We start from the raw sequence: 17,283 nt of genomic DNA on the forward strand, positions 1-17,283 counted from the left end.
AGCCTTTAACCCTCCAATCTCCTGACCCCTGGCCTGCATTTGAATCCCTGCCTCCTTCAACCTACTGAGTCACTGAGGGGAGACTCCGCCAGCCGTCTTCCGGCTTCGCTCATCTGTGCATTTGTCAGCGATGAAGGGATCCTAACTCCCCGTGTGAGGAGCAGACCGTCGCTGTGGCCTTCCCCGAGCCCCCGCTGGCTCTCGCGATAGACCTTATCTGGGCCGGCAGCCATTTCCCCTCCCTGCCCGCGCTCTGCGAGCTCCCTCCTGGACCTCGACGCCACCGAGCCGCCCGGACCCCTAACACACCTGCCGGCTCCACGCAGGCCTGAGCAGCTCCAGAAACTGGCTGCTGCAGAGCACCGGCGGTAAGAGCAGTTCTGTTACAGCTCCACTCCACTTACCTTTCAGAAGGAAACACTTGCACTACATTTGACTTGTTGCCCCCTCCAAAATAAATGGAACAGGAACCTCTCTCATGGTGTCGTTTTATCCACTATTTCCATTCATTTTCTGTCTTTGTTGAGCACCACAATCATAGTGTCCTTCTTGTCAATTTAAAATAAGTCTGCCTGAAAATACCTAAAAAAAGAGAAAGATGTCTGTAAAAATGTAAAAGTCTTCAGTGATAATCACTTGGAATAGTTGGACAGCAACACGTCAACATAATAGAAATATGCTTTTATTATTTATACACTGAAATATAGCAGAAAAATGCAAAAAACTAAAACTACAATTCAGTATATTTACATGTAAAGGGATTTATTCTCTTTTAGAGCACTTTTAATTGAAAGCATTTTTTTCCTTCAAAATAGTGTCTTAGCTTATACAAGATATATGAATAAAGTTATGTCACTAGATATAAAACACTCTCAGCGTATAAATGTAATGAATAAATGGACTATTATTAATTAATAATCATCTCACAACCCCTCAGATTCATCAGGTGACTTTTTGGAGGGGCCCCAACCCCTATGTTTGAAACCGCTGGATACAACTACCAGCTTTGTACCTGAAGTACATTTTGCTGATGACACGTTTTGAGTTGGATAGTAGCATGGTTACATGTGAACATATTAACATTGAATGAATCTAACATAGAAAGACAAAGTGAGCTGAGGGCCTGTGTGTGTGTGTGTGTGTGTGTGTGTGTGTGTGTGTGTGTGTGTGTGTGTGTGTGTGTGTGTGTGTGTGTGTGTGTGTGTGTGTGTGTGTGCGCGCGCGCGCGCGTGCGTGTGTGCGTGCGTGTCCGCTGAAGATGCCTTCACTTGTAAAAGGAATTGAAATGTGACGAGCTGCTCTCGCTTCGGTCGCTGTCGGCTCGTCTGCCGGAGAGAAGTTTTGTCAGCTTTATGAAACACACACACACACACACACACACACACACACACACACACACACACACACACACACACACACACACACAGACAGCCGTTTGAGTCCGTGTGGCCGTCTGTCGATAACGTCCATCCCCCATGTAAATCCATCCCCTCACTTCCCTTTTTCCACATCATCCCTGTCAGACGGCGCATTTCCAGACTGAGGAGGAGAAACTTCCACTTGGTTCCTGATCAGAGGTCACCGAGCAGCCAGCACCTCATCTGATACTTTCACCGTAGCTCACAGCCGTGATACATCCAAATAAGGGCAAAAGCCACAGTTGTGAGCACCAATGAGGCCTCATTAGTGTGTGTGTGTGTGTGTGTGTGTGTGTGTGTGTGTGTGTGTGTGTGTGTGTGTGTGTGTGTGTGTGTGTGTGTGTGTGTGAGAGAGAATGAGAGGTCTTGATGTGTGAAAGACGGTACATGAGTGGAGCGGAGATTCTTCCTTACAACGCCTGCGGTCGTGGAAGCCTTGGTCTCGGTTTTGTTTTTAGTTTGCAGCTTTGGTGAAATGAAATGACTCGTTGAAATCATGCAGTTTGAGGAGGACACAGACTCACATGGAAAAAAAAAAAAAAAAAGTCACAGAAGCTGAACTCCAGTTTGGACCTGTTGTGCGTCACGCAAGCAGGAAAGGGGACATGAGTGAACAGTAGAATAAGGTTGCGCCCATCGAGGTGGTTTATTTTTCATTTGGTTATCAACCGTCTCCAAACCGCCGCAGAGAGACCGGCCGCTCCTCACTGTCTCTGTTCCACTTGTGATGGAACGATCTAATCGCTCATTCGGTGCACTTGAATAACACTGAGATTTCATTTGTATGTTTTTCAGTTCCGTTTTATCAGGAAGAGAAATATCAGCAAAGTGGTTGTGTGAAGACATGTTTTTTGTTTTTTTTGCTGGTGTTACCAAAGCTTTGGATCTGTTTTTTAGAGTTGATATGGCTGCACATGCGAGGACATGATTAAATACATGACTTCCTGCTCAGACTCAGAGGTGTGAAGATGTTCCAGAACAACTACTCTTTTGAGAAACTGTATTAAGAAAGTCCACCCAAGCAAACAATGGGCGAGCGTTACTATGGAAACCCAGTATTAATCTTAATTTTGATATTGGAGTTCTAAAAACACCAATTACTTTTCTATGTGGTCTTTTTTTTTTGGGGGGGGGGGGCTTTTACATGGCGGCATGAAAACTGAAAATGTGAGCTCGGACATGAAAAGAAATGTGAAGAGATTTAGAGATGGAGCGAAGCTTACAACAAAAAAAACCAGCTGATTAAAAGTCAAAAACGGGGACAGTAAGAAGAATAAAAGATTCTGCAGGCGTCCCGACACGGAAGAACCAGCAGCTCCTCTGCTGCTGACCTCTGACCTCTGACCTCTGACCTAGACACCAGAAGAAAAGAATAATGTCACTGCAATCTGGCTAGCTAGTTTTATAATAATCATCCATCAACAGTGCGTGTCAGTTATCTGCACTGTATACTGGGACTGTGTTTTAAACTCCTCGACACACACACACACACACACACACACACACACACACACACACACACACACACACACACACACACACACACACACACACACACACACACACATATTGACCTCCTTATTTCTCCATTCATTTATCAGTTATATTTAGTCATTACTTTTTAGGCTAAACTTTGCCATACAGAACACACAGTTTATCACTGTATAAAATAAAAAATAAATCAAACTACCCATTAATATGAAGAGTCTCTCCATAATGCAGATTTTTACTTTCGTTGTTTTAAATATATTTCGCTGCTACTATTTCTATACTTTTACTTTACTAAGTGAAAATACTGAATGCAGGACTTTCACGAAAGGGAAGGAGGCGTGCAGGTGGAGGATGTGAAGTGAGGCGTTATTGCATTTATAGCCTCGTATGTTTCTTCAGATGCAGTTTGACTTGTGACCGACTTGCAGTATATTATATTACATTACATTACATTACATTTCATTCAGCTGACGCTTTTATCCAAAGCGACTTACAATAAGTGCATTTCAACCATGAGGGTACAAAACCCAGAACAACAGGAATCAAGGAAATACAAGTATATTTGCATCTTTCCTTGAAGACAGATTAAATCATTATTCAGGTAGGATGCGGAAACATTCTTCAAAACAGAGGTGCCCATGACAGTAAAAAAGAAAAGAAAAGAAGAAGTGTTTCATTAATTTAGGTCATGACATATGTCGCACGTCATTTCTTTTCTTCCTCCCATGTTTCCATCCAGGAGCCATTGTAGTCTGCCCGGAGAAGTAAAGTGAGAAATGTTGCTGAGGACAGAAACTGGGACGGCTCTGCTGGATATTATATCAGGGTCACATTACTCTTTTTTATGCAGTTTCAATGTTCTCTTACTGAATTTTAAAGTGCCTGCTAGCAATAAATCCTAAATTTTGACACTTATTTTGTCCCTGAGTGCCGTCAGCCGTGACTCGGTAGAATGACATCATTAAAGTATAACTGCAGCACCAATGGCAGGAGATCACCGTGTGCCTGACCCCGGTCCTTCAGGTCAGTGAAATGAGACAATGCACGAACCCCCAGGCATTAAATGGTGTCTAATACAATCCAACAATAAGAGTGCTGCACCTGAAACGACCCATAAACCTGAGATGTTATTCCGTCCAGGCTTTTGTACAGTGAAACTGTAACCGCAGCAGTTATTGAAACAGGAAAAAGCTTTAAGTTCAACTGGAGACTTTAGTGAGGTGAAAATGAGAGGTGAGGTGAGCAGGTGAGAATGCAGCCAGATTTGCGCACCAATCGTCTGCGTCGTGGCGCCCCCTAGCGGCCGCGTTTGCGGCTGCATGTCATTCAGGTCGTCGGTAAAAAGCACCATCTTGTGGCCCAGTTAGAGAAACGCAGGGATGTTTCTTTATCTGTCCGACCAAATACACCCAACAAAAACATAAACACAACACTTTTGTTTTTGCTCCAGTTTCTCATGAGTTGAAGTATAAGATTTAAAAATGTTTTTGAGACGCACAAAAGGTTTATTTCTCTCAAATGTTGTTCACAAATGTGCTAAAATCCGTGGATTATTGCAAAGATTTGCTTCGACTGGTCACAATAAAAGACGTTGACACTTTTGAATCGGAGCCCCTAGTGGCCATCAGTGGTACTGCACTTTCACACACTAAACTGGCTTCACTTTTCAGACCTGGAGAATATGTCCGGTTTTATTAAGTCTTCATACAGAACTTATAAACATGATTTGTGACTTGAAGTGTTTTAACTTGAAATGATGAGTTGAATGAATGTACTGCTGAGAGTTCATCAGAGATTCTGGAACTACATTTCATTTCCATTCAGTTTATAGTTCTGACTGAGCAGCATGACACATTTCTTATGCTGCTTATGAATGACATAAGATGGGATCTTTTCCATCACTCCACTGTTTTGGTTCCGAAGTGTAACAGTGTTGAGGTCGAGTCAATTTTCTCGCTCAGGGACTCGGATTGTTGTAAAAACACCCAAAATATACTTTAAAAAAATAAAATTAAATGACAATGACTCCCGTGTCTTATAAAACAGACCTTTATTTTTTTTTCTCAATTACTCAAAGAAATAGAAAATACCCACTTTTTCTCCCCACGCTAATCTTTCCAATCACAACAACAACAACAACAACAAGTGTAAAAGCAAAAAAAACATGTCGAGCAGCTGCATAAGAAATCCCAGACGTGGTTTGGTTTGGTGGAAACCGTCTGAGTTACGTCTTCACTGCCGTGTCTCTGGATTTGTAGATCACTCCTCTGCTTTTCAGCTCTCTCACAACGCCTTCACAAAAGGAGAAAATAAAAAAAGGAGCTTAAACAGCAGGTAAGTAACGCTAACAAAACTCTTTGCAAAGGAGGAAGCAGACGGACGTTGACTTCCTGAGTGTGTGTGTGTTGATATATCCGAGTGTACCTGGAGGCAGTCGGCCAGTCACCGACACCGCGTACACACCCGGCTTGAAGTTGGCTGTCGGATCGAGACACAAAATATATTCGCAGGTTTTGTTATTCACAGAATAATTCAAATTGAAAATGACTTGAACCATTTTTTTAAAAATTATTTTGTATAAAGCTTGTGAATGAAGGCGTTACTATGGAAACTGTTGTGAACAACATCGGTGGTTTAACCTCACCTACTCGCTGCCATTTGGCCACCCAGCTGTCTTCGGGACTCATCATGGCCAGCACGCTGTCCACGTGAAGCAAAAACAAATGTCAGCAGGAGGGAAAATGAAACACGAGTTCATACAGAGGTCATACAGATCATACAGTTCATAGAGAGTTCATACAGAGTTCATAGAGTTCATAGAGGTCATACAGAGTTCATAGAGGTCATACAGAGTTCATAGAGAGTTCATAGAGGTCATACAGAGTTCATACAGAGTTCATAAAGGTCATATAGAGTTCATACCCGTCAAACGAGGAGCTGGTGCACTCGTAGACCATCTCCCGGTTTCCCTTCATCTGGAGGTACGACTCGCAGTTATCACAGCCGTCGTATTCAAACTGGTCGATGGTCTGAAACAGACCGGAAGGAGGTGGAGGTCGGATGAATATTAGATCAATATTAAAGCTCCTTCACGCACGAGACACAAACTGTTTCCGAGACCGTTTTTTTTGTTGTTTTTTTACTTCAAAAGAGTAAAAAAAAATAACTCCAATAATAACGTAACCTTTGTGTAAAATGTGGTTAATGTAGTCTAGTTCTTGTGGTGTGCTATTCTGACTAAAAAAAAAAGCACCTTGACATCATTAATTTTACGTTTTAGTTCGCGTGAGAAACAAAACAGTGCGCAGGCAGCGGCTACACGTTAGCACGGAAGCTAGCCTCCGCCTGTCTTTGTCGAAGCTTCAGGTTTTACCTTCACCAGCGAGCACAGGAGACACGCTCGCAGATGGCGCAGGTCTTTGGGGACAGTTTCCAGCGCCATTGTGTTCGGCTTCCGGAGGAAAAACTAAAGAAATACGAAACGATCAGAACAATTCATGTGTTGACAATGTCCCGAGTCGCTGGGAAATGACGTCACTCACTGAGGACCGAGTAAAGGACCCGCATCACGACAAGCCCTGTTGGCGCCTGATTACAAATCTCCATCATGTAACACATTTATCTCGGGTTACAACATGCTACTAAACGTCAGTATTAGTTAGGTTGCATTTTAAGATCTCGTACTTGTTTATTTTCATGGACTGTTTGTTGATGATGCTGTAAAACCCCCAAGTCTTTAGTTGGTCTTTGGATCAGAAGCTGTCATCACCAGCCTGTTCGTACTCAACCATTTCATTAGAAACACTCACAAGATGGCACATTTATTTATTTGTTCTTCTTTTCAGTCATTCTGGTTTTAATATATGTTTTAATATATAATTGTAGCTCTGATATTTCCTACTTTTAAAGTGCAGCAAAGGAAACTGAAGAGAAATGACCAGTTCATAAAACCGCAGTGAATTTCTGCTGTTCTTCGCTTCATTCATGCTTTTATCTCAAAGAAAATGTTGGATTGAGACTGTTTGTACACAACTCAGCAATCTTTTCCAAATATGTGTGAAATTAAACATTGTTTAAGTAAAAGTTTACAGTCTACTTCAGTACATTTAAAGGGTTGAAGACTAGTTTCAGCTCCGGTGGAGGATGAAGAAGTCCTCCAACGGAGACACTGTTTCCTCCTTCATTGATTGATTTGATTGATTTTCTGTTCATTGATTGATTTGATTGATTTTCTGTTCATTGATTGATTTGATTGATTTTCTGTTCATTGATTGATTTGATTGATTTTCTGTTCATTGATTGATTTGATTGATTTTCTGTTCATTGATTGATTTGATTGATTTTCTGTTCATTGATTGATTTGATTGATTTTCTGTTCGACTCTTCTGATTTCTTCTTCACACATAAACAACAAACACTTTTACTCCCAAATAGATTCGATGTATTTCTTACTCTCGACTCGTAAACGCAACACTTTCGGACCGGAGGTTTTTCTGAAGGGTCATCAGGTGGAGGAGGTCATCAGGTGGAGGAGGTTATCAGGTGGAGGTCATCAGGTGGAGGAGGTCATCAGGTGGAGGAGGTCATCAGGTGGAGGTCATCAGGTGGAGGAGGTCACCAGGTGGAGGTCACCAGGTGGAGGAGGTCGTCAGGTGGAGGTCATCAGGTGGAGGAGGTCGTCAGGTGGAGGTCATCAGGTGGAGGTCATCAGGTGGAGGAGGTCGTCAGGTGGAGGAGGTCAGGTGGAGGAGGTCATCAGGTGGAGGAGGTCGTCAGGTGGAGGTCGTCAGGTGGAGGAGGTCATCAGGTGGAGGTCGTCAGGTGGAGGAGGTCATCAGGTGGAGGTCGTCAGGTGGAGGAGGTCAGGTGGAGGAGGTCATCAGGTGGAGGAGGTCATCAGGTGGAGGTCATCAGGTGGAGGAGGTCATCAGGTGGAGGTCACCAGGTGGAGGAGGTCATCAGGTGGAGGTCACCAGGTGGAGGAGGTCGTCAGGTGGAGGTCATCAGGTGGAGGAGGTCGTCAGGTGGAGGTCATCAGGTGGAGGTCATCAGGTGGAGGAGGTCGTCAGGTGGAGGAGGTCAGGTGGAGGAGGTCATCAGGTGGAGGAGGTCGTCAGGTGGAGGTCGTCAGGTGGAGGAGGTCATCAGGTGGAGGTCGTCAGGTGGAGGAGGTCAGGTGGAGGAGGTCATCAGGTGGAGGAGGTCGTCAGGTGGAGGTCATCAGGTGGAGGAGGTCATCAGGTGGAGGTCGTCAGGTGGAGGACGTCAGGTGGAGGTCGTCAGGTGGAGGACGTCAGGTGGAGGTCGTCAGGTGGAGGAGGTCAGGTGGAGGAGGTCATCAGGTGGAGGTCGTCAGGTGGAGGAGGTCATCAGGTGGAGGTCGTCAGGTGGAGGAGGTCCTCAGGTGGAGGAGGTCAGGTGGAGGAGGTCATCAGGTGGAGGAGGTCGTCAGGTGGAGGTCATCAGGTGGAGGAGGTCATCAGGTGGAGGTCGTCAGGTGGAGGAGGTCATCAGGTGGAGGTCGTCAGGTGGAGGACGTCAGGTGGAGGAGGTCGTCAGGTGGAGGTCATCAGGTGGAGGAGGTCATCAGGTGGAGGTCGTCAGGTGGAGGACGTCAGGTGGAGGTCGTCAGGTGGAGGATGTCAGGTGGAGGTCGTCAGGTGGAGGAGGTCAGGTGGAGGTCGTCAGGTGGAGGAGGTCCTCAGGTGGAGGAGGTCAGGTGGAGGAGGTCCTCAGGTGGAGGAGGTGGTCCTCAGGTGGAGGAGGTCAGGTGGAGGAGGTCATCAGGTGGAGGAGGTCAGGTGGAGGAGGTCATCAGGTGGAGGTCGTCAGGTGGAGGACGTCAGGTGGAGGTCGTCAGGTGGAGTTCGTCAGGTGGAGTTCGTCAGGTGGAGGACGTCAGGTGGAGGAGGTCATCAGGTGGAGGTTATCAGGTGGAGGTCATCAGGTGGAGGAGGTCATCAGGTGGAGGAGGTCATCAGGTGGAGGTCATCAGGTGGAGGAGGTCATCAGGTGGAGGTCACCAGGTGGAGGAGGTCATCAGGTGGAGGTCACCAGGTGGAGGAGGTCGTCAGGTGGAGGTCATCAGGTGGAGGAGGTCGTCAGGTGGAGGTCATCAGGTGGAGGTCATCAGGTGGAGGAGGTCGTCAGGTGGAGGAGGTCAGGTGGAGGAGGTCATCAGGTGGAGGAGGTCATCAGGTGGAGGTCGTCAGGTGGAGGAGGTCATCAGGTGGAGGTCGTCAGGTGGAGGAGGTCAGGTGGAGGAGGTCATCAGGTGGAGGAGGGTGGTGGAGGTCATCAGGTGGAGGAGGTCATCAGGTGGAGGTCGTCAGGTGGAGGACGTCAGGTGGAGGTCGTCAGGTGGAGGACGTCAGGTGGAGGTCGTCAGGTGGAGGAGGTCAGGTGGAGGAGGTCATCAGGTGGAGGTCGTCAGGTGGAGGAGGTCATCAGGTGGAGGTCGTCAGGTGGAGGAGGTCCTCAGGTGGAGGAGGTCAGGTGGAGGAGGTCATCAGGTGGAGGAGGTCGTCAGGTGGAGGTCATCAGGTGGAGGAGGTCATCAGGTGGAGGTCGTCAGGTGGAGGAGGTCATCAGGTGGAGGTCGTCAGGTGGAGGACGTCAGGTGGAGGAGGTCGTCAGGTGGAGGTCATCAGGTGGAGGAGGTCATCAGGTGGAGGTCGTCAGGTGGAGGACGTCAGGTGGAGGTCGTCAGGTGGAGGATGTCAGGTGGAGGTCGTCAGGTGGAGGATGTCAGGTGGAGGTCGTCAGGTGGAGGTCGTCAGGTGGTGGAGGTCCTCAGGTGGAGGAGGTCAGGTGGAGGAGGTCAGGTGGAGGAGGTCAGGTGGAGGAGGTCAGGTGGAGGTCCTGCTGTCAGAAGAAGCAGGTCCTGATCAACCGTCTCCTGCTGGATAACGTGACCGAACCTCGACAGTTGGATCAACGGTCATGTCGGACCGAGACGTTACGTCACCAACAGCTCCAACGGTTCTTGTGACGGTTCTGATACCAGGAGAACTTCTACAACGACCCAGGTGCGGTTATTATGCTTCTTCTTCTTTTTTTTTTTTAAGTACGGATTGCTTGACTCGAAATATACAAATATCTAAATAATTTTTTTGACCTTATTAAAGTTTCCTATGAAAAAAAAAAAACAATCCTTTGATGTTTTTTGGCGAACATACGTCCAATGCTAATGTTAGCTCATGCTAGCTGAGCAGCAGTTAAGTTAAAAGGGCATTTTCCGCTTTTGGACTTGAGAACAGTTAACAGTTTTTAAGTCAAAATTATTATTTGGTAGTGTTCAAAGTTTTAAGAATGGCGTTTTCTGCTTCTTTTAATTGTTCAATAATAATATTAACTTAAATATTCTAAAAATATATTACTTTACAGCTGCAGTGGAGGCGTTATGATGGCAACCTTAGCTAACTGATGACGTAGTTGATGACGTAGTGCGGTGAAGCAGCGGTATGTTTAAAGGCGTCTCTGCTGTTTGTAGTTTCACAGACAAAAAGCATGGACTCTGGTGAAGGGATGCTCCCTGCCAGCATCAACCCCTATAACTTCCCAGCCAAACTGTGGCGTCTGGTGAACAACCCGGCCGTTACGTCCATCTACTGGGACGTCCTCGGCGAGGTCATCGTCATTGACAAGGACCTCTTCGAGAGACAGATCCTGTCTCCCGGCTCCATCACCTTTGACGACGACACCTTCAAAACCACCAACTTCTCCAGCTTCGTCCGTCAGCTCAATCTGTACGGCTTCAGGTCAGCCGTACGCGCTGACGTCCATCTGCTCGATGGGGACAGACGGCTGTATAATTTTTCCAACCCGAACTTCAAACGAAACAACCCCGACCTCGTGGCGAGTCTGAGGAGGCTCACGGCCGAAAACAAGGCCAGGCTCCAGGCCGGGCTGGACGTCGGATGTCGGCCCCCGAGTCGACACCAGCGAGTGGATGGAGGTGATGACGGCAGAGATAAAGAGGAGAGAACGGGCGAATGGCATTGCAGGACTTCTTGTACATTGTAATGTCAGTCGTGATAACGGTTTCCCTGTGGTGGCGATAGTGAATAAAACTGTAAAATTAAACTCTGTCTTAAACCTTTCAAGTACCGGAAATAGTCCACAAGCCCCGAGCCTACGGGCGTTCAATCGCTTCATTTTCACCGAACTGATATCGGTTTGAATTCCTGTCTGACAGGTTGTTGTCATGCTTTGTTTCTGCAGGAGGCTCTTCACTGCTCAGCCCCACACCGCGGGAGGAAACTCATCCTTACGGTCAGAGGCAGCCCCAGGCCGTGATCGCCCGTAACGGAACCCCGGTCCCACCGCGGTACCTGATGAGGGGCCACGGTCCCGCTCCCTCTGCTACTGTCTATTCTCCAGACAATGGGTCGCCGGTATCCATAGGACACCACTATCCTGGAGTGGCCCTGAGCTCCAGTGCCGTGCACATTCAGTCGGCTTTACTGGCCCACGCAAACCAGAGAAATCCACATATAAGCAGTGTAAATTCTTCTAATCCCCTATATCAGCCCGGCTCCTATTACCCAGGTACGCATGACGTCGGTCAACCTGTTAGAGAGGCAACACGGTAGAAACAACACTTGTTACATGACTTTACTTACAATGTACATAAAAAAGAGTGCTGAGTTCTTTGTCTAAAATGTACTCGCTGCAATCGTTCATGTTAAATCCATATTCTTTATTTAGTATGAATAAAAAAAAAAAAAAAGGAGGTTTAGACTTCAGAAGGAGCCCAAACCCTTCATTTAATAATGAGAAATGTCTTTTGTCCCTCCTGAAGTGTGCCACTGCCACAACATGGACCGTATGGCACCACAGATGGCAGGTGTCGGCCTTCAGACTGCGTTGTTCTCTTCCCAAAGTTATTACCAGGTCGGTGACTGTCACGTGATCAGGGACTCTGTTCACAACGCGTCAGCGTTTGGTTAAAGGAAGATGAGTATTTCTTAACTTTTGTTTGACTGGTTTAGGCCGGATATCCTGTGAATATGTCCGGTCATGGGAACCACAGCCACGACCTGAGCAATGAAGAACACCAGGAGGTGAAAGAGTGCGACATTAACTTGGACACAGTTTTCCGGCTTGCAGATGAGATGATGCCACTTCCGTCCAGTATCGGTGCAGTTAAAGTCGAGAGCCAAGCGAAGCCGGTGTCAGCGGCCAGTAGCAGCAGAGTTAAAGCCGAGAGCCCAAAGAAGCCGGTCTCTGGGTTCGAGTCTTCGTCCAGCACCTGGGACAGCAGAGGCAGCGCCGTGGAAGCCAACCCTCTCTGTGCTAGACCCTTTATCGTGTCTGTGCTCAGCAACTCTCATCTCATGAAGTACGAACAGCCCAACGAGTCTGTGGTTTCAGTACCTGAGGAGATGCCCTTGGATGCGATATGTGAGGTGAGTGTCGACACTGTGGACTTCCTGAAGGCATTCAGCTTTATCTTCCACTGTGTGAGGTCCGACCGGCGGTTCGCCGACAGAGATATTCATCCGTGTAGTTTGATGCCTCGTAGGCTTTAGCCTCGCAGAGGTCCGGTGCGTTATTTGCTGTGGTCTTCCTCTGTGCCTCTGAAAGGTAACCGGTGATCACGCTAAGGTAGGAGTGGATGTTTTCGGCCTTCACGGGGGCGACAGCCACGAAAGAACCAGCAGCTGTGCAGGAAGTACAACAGATCTTTAGGTAAGACATGATGGGACATTTAGGGAGCACAGTCAGAATGAGTTTTAATGTTTGCTTGCAAGTTATAACAACAATATCTTCATTGATAGTTGGTCACCTTTCTCATTTTAGATCTCAGCTTATTGATTTGATTGGCAAGTGACAGGGAGTCTTGATTCTCTCCAGGATGTGACATCACCATCACCAGACTTCATTCTCCACTCATGATTCTTTTTTTCTTTGTAAAAGCTGGTTTCTGTGCTTTATTTTTAATCCATTTTTAAAAGTACTTAGACATTTTACATTCTGAGCATTTCTTTAGTGGTGTTTTTCCTTATTTTTTATTTAGTTTGAGGGGGAAAACATTTGAATAACAGCGATGTTTTTATTTCTTTAAGATTTTGGATGACTTGTACCAAGGTACACTTTTAAAATACAAATGATAGGCTTTAGCGCCACATTTTAAACACAGTATGATCTTCAATGTTTTACAAACTTGTGATGTTTTTAAAGAACTATATTTTAAAGTATGGCTCATATAGCCTCACAATTTTTTTTTTGATAATTTATTTTTAATAATCAAATGGATGGTGTCAAGTTAGGACAAACTGCTATAAAAAAAAAAAAAAAAACAACCACAGAGACACCATCTTTTATTAAATTATTCAATGACTTTGTGACAATATAAAAACCTTATCCAGTAGAGATTGCTTGCTTTGTGGTCGTGACCAAGAATTGGTGGTATTCTCCTCCACCTTTTTATTTTTCAATCTTTTCATGGATGAAGATGTTTTTTAAAGGCACTTGTGTGAAGTATTATCATTAAAATGGATTTATAGTTTGCAGCTGGATGGTTTGTTTACGTGTATTGAATGGTTATAGAAGGAGTCTGCCTGCTCTGTCGACACTAGAGGGAGCCACTCACTTGGTTTTGATGGGCGCTGCGGCTGTTGCTGCTCCGCCCTCGCTGTCTGATGATGCCTTCAGGTGCTCCTCGGAAGCTCCGGTAACGTTGACCGTTTCACTTTTCTTTTTTTTTACTTTTAAAAAGTTATTGTTTGTGACATTTTAATGCAAAACAACGCTTAAATGAAAGGTAGTATTTAATGGCTGGTGATCATTTAAGTGAATTAGGTGGATGATTGAAATTGCTAGTGTCAAGTGTACCTTTTACTTTGCATTTCTGACTGTACCATAGCAATAATATCACAAGAGGCCTGTAGCAAAATTTATTTCCACGTATCGTCATTCATTTTGGTCCTTTCCAAACCATAAAGTTGCTGGTTTTTGGTCGTTTGGTATCGAAGTAGTGATTAAAAGCCCAATCTCCGTGAGCACGTGAAGGCATCAGGACAGCGAGCAGGTAGAGACTGTCAATGAGATCCCGGGGGAGAGACACAGAGTCCGGGGAGGTACACTTCAGGAACGGTGTCATAACTGAACATTGTGTCTCTCCACTTCATCAACTTTATATGGAGACCACGAAGGGAGGTTGGACCACTTTTATTGCGGACTTTTCCCTCTTCTTCGTACCTGCTGATAGTTTTGATAAACACTTTATTTTCCCCTCGGTGTTCTCAGGAGGACCGGGTCTCATTTCTCTCTGAACTCGGGGAATGCCTGGGTTGGTTGTTTGTTTGTTTGTTTTTCTTTCACAACAAGTAGTCCGGGTTTACGTGAGGACCGACTGAAAGCAAAGAAGTTGATGTCTGTGCTTCAGAAGTCGCTTCGGTTTCGGACCCAGTTTAATTGCCGAGTTATAAGTGAAGTAACGCAGCGGTCCGTTTGCTTCGGTTAATAATTAGATAAAGCCGCGCGTGGGATTTAACAACTTCTTCCAGGATTATTATTTTCGCAACTCGTCGGTTGTAAAAAACAAACAAACATTACTCAACTTTTCGGCAGGGCATTTCTCCGTCACCATGCCTCCTAACTCTGCGGCGGCAACCTGTAGCCCAGCCTTTGAAGTTCAAGTCGTCGTTCCTCAGCGTGTTTGGTGGATTTACGCAGAAAATGCGGCGCCCACAGTCTTCTGACGCTTCGTCCAGTCCTGTTTGTTCGTACGGATCCTCTGCTGCCAGGACCTGTCCCACTGCGAGAGGACACCGCAGTTCAGCGAGAAAGCAGACACGCTACATACGAGGACATTTGCTGTCTGTGTGATGAAGACCAGCCTGTCGGAAACCAATGCACACTACAACACGGCGCGTCTTCACGGTGCACTGGTGCGTGCAGTGTTCCAGCAGCCACGTTAATGACACTGGATAAAGGTTCATCAGAGCGCGCTTCATCTCGGAACATCTCCACTTTTGTGCTCCATGTGAGAGACCCGCACCTCCCTAACGCGTAGAGGCTGAATATGAACTCTGGTGCTGAATGGAAGTTTTCAGGACATTCACGCGTGAGTTGTGATGGAAGTCGGGATTGTATCTTTTAAGCAGTAATCGCCGAGGCAGAGAGAAGAAGCGGGACCTCTACACACACACACACACACACACACACGCACACACACACACACACACACACACACACACACACCTGTGTATACATATATTCATCTCTTCCGTTTTATCCGCGGTGCTTGCCTGCTTTGAAGTCCACCATGTGCGGCCGGGCACCGCCGCTTCAGCCGAGGCCATGACCGTCCCCCAGCGGCGCCTGGCCGGGCTCTGGCCGTGGCTGCTCATGGCGGCCCTGCAGGTGGTGCTGGGCCAGCCGGGCCTGGAGTCCGAGCGGCCGGCCCTGCGAGCGGTCATCAAGGTGACACTGCTGAAGCACGAGCCCACGGGGAAGACCATCATATTGGAAGGGGTGTTCGTGGGAGGAAGCGCCGGCAAAGCGGAGGGAAAACTAATGCAGGTAAAGTGTCATTACGCGTATGAGCACACCAGGGCTTCCTACTGTCACTTACCTTTCCCCTCCACACACAGTCCACCTGGGCACCAAGTGTTCGAGCTGCTTTACTGGTCCTGCTGAGTGAATAACACCCTCAAAGTTGCACAAAGACACTTTAGAAATTTGGAGAAGTGTAGTGGCAATTTTTAGGTCTTCAGCTCGTGTTGTATTTGTAGGGCAGCTTTATCACTAATAGATTTCTTCATGGTCTTATTCATTGAGATCAGGATTATTAAACTTAAACCTGCTACAGTACAGTGCTGAAATATATCGATGTTCTGCATCTAAGTGGTGCCATACTTCGGGACGCCCCCAAGAGCTCCTCTCCCCTCTAACCTCCACTACAACCACTGCCCTTGTAATAACGGAACAGCAAGAGATTTGAAGGGGTCCATGGAAAAGCATTCATTTGTAAATACGTTTTCAGACCCCGTCTCTTTGTGCATCAGTCCCGCCGTGGACCGACCGCTGGCCCCACATGTCCGTTTACACAGCAGCCACCGTCTGATAAACCAAACGACGGTAACACCTGCACTCCGCCGTCCAAATACGGTCGTGACCGTGAGTTCCAGCGCACCGTATCTCTCACGGAGCCGCTCGGACTGCCACACGTCCCACTCAGCACTCTGCATGTGATGACACAATATCTAGATTCCTCCAACAATACTGATGACAAACAGGTGTTATTAAGGATAGTTTGTTTTCAGTCTATTTTTACTTCCCCTTGACAAACAGTGGTTTGGCTGCCAGCTTTTTTTTTTTTTTTTTTTTTTTTTTTTTTTTTCAATGTATTTTTTCCCCGTGTATTTTTTATAAGGTGTGAACTTTGTTTTGCTGGAAATATTTTTGGCATCTAGTTAGTGCTCCTCCAACGTAGTTAACATCAAGGTGTGGTCTAGGACTTAAATAACCCAGCAGATCATGTTGAGACCCATGTAAACCTATAATTTGAGCAAAGTGTTTTTTTTTTTTTTCACCATTTAGATAAAAACACACCGTTAACCCTGCGAATGTAAAGTATGCGGTCTATTCAGTGTGCATATTTCGGATTCAGGAGTGGATTAAGGCTCCGGGGCCATAAAGCTCGGCTCTGTCGATTTATTTACCGTCTCCAAAGAAACGGGACGACAGATATGAGGCACTGCAGGATCTTGTCTCTCTTCACTCACCAGGTGTGGGAGGCTTTTTGTGAATGGCGAGCCAGATCCCGCAGTTCGCCATAATTGATGCGGATTTAGGTGGCTTCTTCACGGAAAGGCCCCGGCTGCTTTCCTCTCCGGTTAAAGCTGCTCTGACTTCAGTGTGTCTGTGTGAGGATGTTGACAACACGTTACAGATGCATATCAGGATCATAACATAACATAACTCAGATCAAAGGCTCCTCCAACTTTCTGGGATTTCCAGCTTTTCTTTCGTTTTTTTTTTTCCCTCACATAAAACAGTGCACAGTTTGCAGTGATGGGGCCTGATTAGAGATATAGAAGCGATACATGTCCGTATTTCCATAAAGGTGTGGAGGAAGGTGCTCTGGTGTTACATGCAATCATTACTTTTGAATTTTTTTTTTAATTTTGTAATTTTTTATCTCTGTTGGTATTGCAATCTGCTGATAAGATCCCTCTTCTTTCTTCTCTTTGCTTCCTAAATATTCTGCACAGATGGATTTGTCTGCTGTGTTTTCTTGATTCAGCCCACTGACTGTGGTTCTGTATAGTTTTGTGAGACTCGGTGCACGAAGGTGGTGTTGTGCTGCAGGATGCTCTTTGTTGCAGCTCAGGCCTGTTCTAACAGGTCCTCGCTGCCTCTG

At 46.3% G+C, this 17,283-nt stretch overlaps 2 protein-coding genes across 2 annotated transcripts in view; one reads left to right on the forward strand and one right to left on the reverse strand.

Moving 5' to 3' along the window:
* Positions 1-4,942: 4,942 nt before the first annotated feature.
* Positions 4,943-6,456, reverse strand: supt4h1 (SPT4 homolog, DSIF elongation factor subunit). Its single transcript, XM_069700468.1, has 5 exons — positions 6,283-6,456; positions 5,832-5,938; positions 5,554-5,609; positions 5,334-5,387; positions 4,943-5,201 (listed from the first exon to the last, which is right to left on the reverse strand). Exons 1-5 carry the CDS (start codon positions 6,349-6,351, stop codon positions 5,134-5,136), a joined length of 354 nt encoding a protein of 117 aa, XP_069556569.1. The 5' UTR covers positions 6,352-6,456; the 3' UTR covers positions 4,943-5,133.
* Positions 6,457-14,219: 7,763 nt separating this feature from the next.
* Positions 14,220-17,283, forward strand: part of LOC138622175 (E3 ubiquitin-protein ligase RNF43) — a 92,377-nt gene continuing 89,313 nt past the window's right edge. The window contains exon 1 of the mRNA XM_069700754.1: positions 14,220-15,440. Within this exon, the coding sequence (XP_069556855.1) occupies positions 15,219-15,440 (222 nt within the window). The 5' untranslated portion in view covers positions 14,220-15,218. The remainder of the gene's footprint in view (positions 15,441-17,283) is intronic.

The sequence above is a fragment of the Brachyistius frenatus genome, unplaced genomic scaffold (assembly GCF_029030835.1).
Source record: "Brachyistius frenatus isolate BFR_SWC_R1_liver_20210118 unplaced genomic scaffold, ASM2903083v1 Contig_34, whole genome shotgun sequence".
Classification (NCBI taxonomy): Eukaryota; Metazoa; Chordata; class Actinopteri; family Embiotocidae; genus Brachyistius; species Brachyistius frenatus.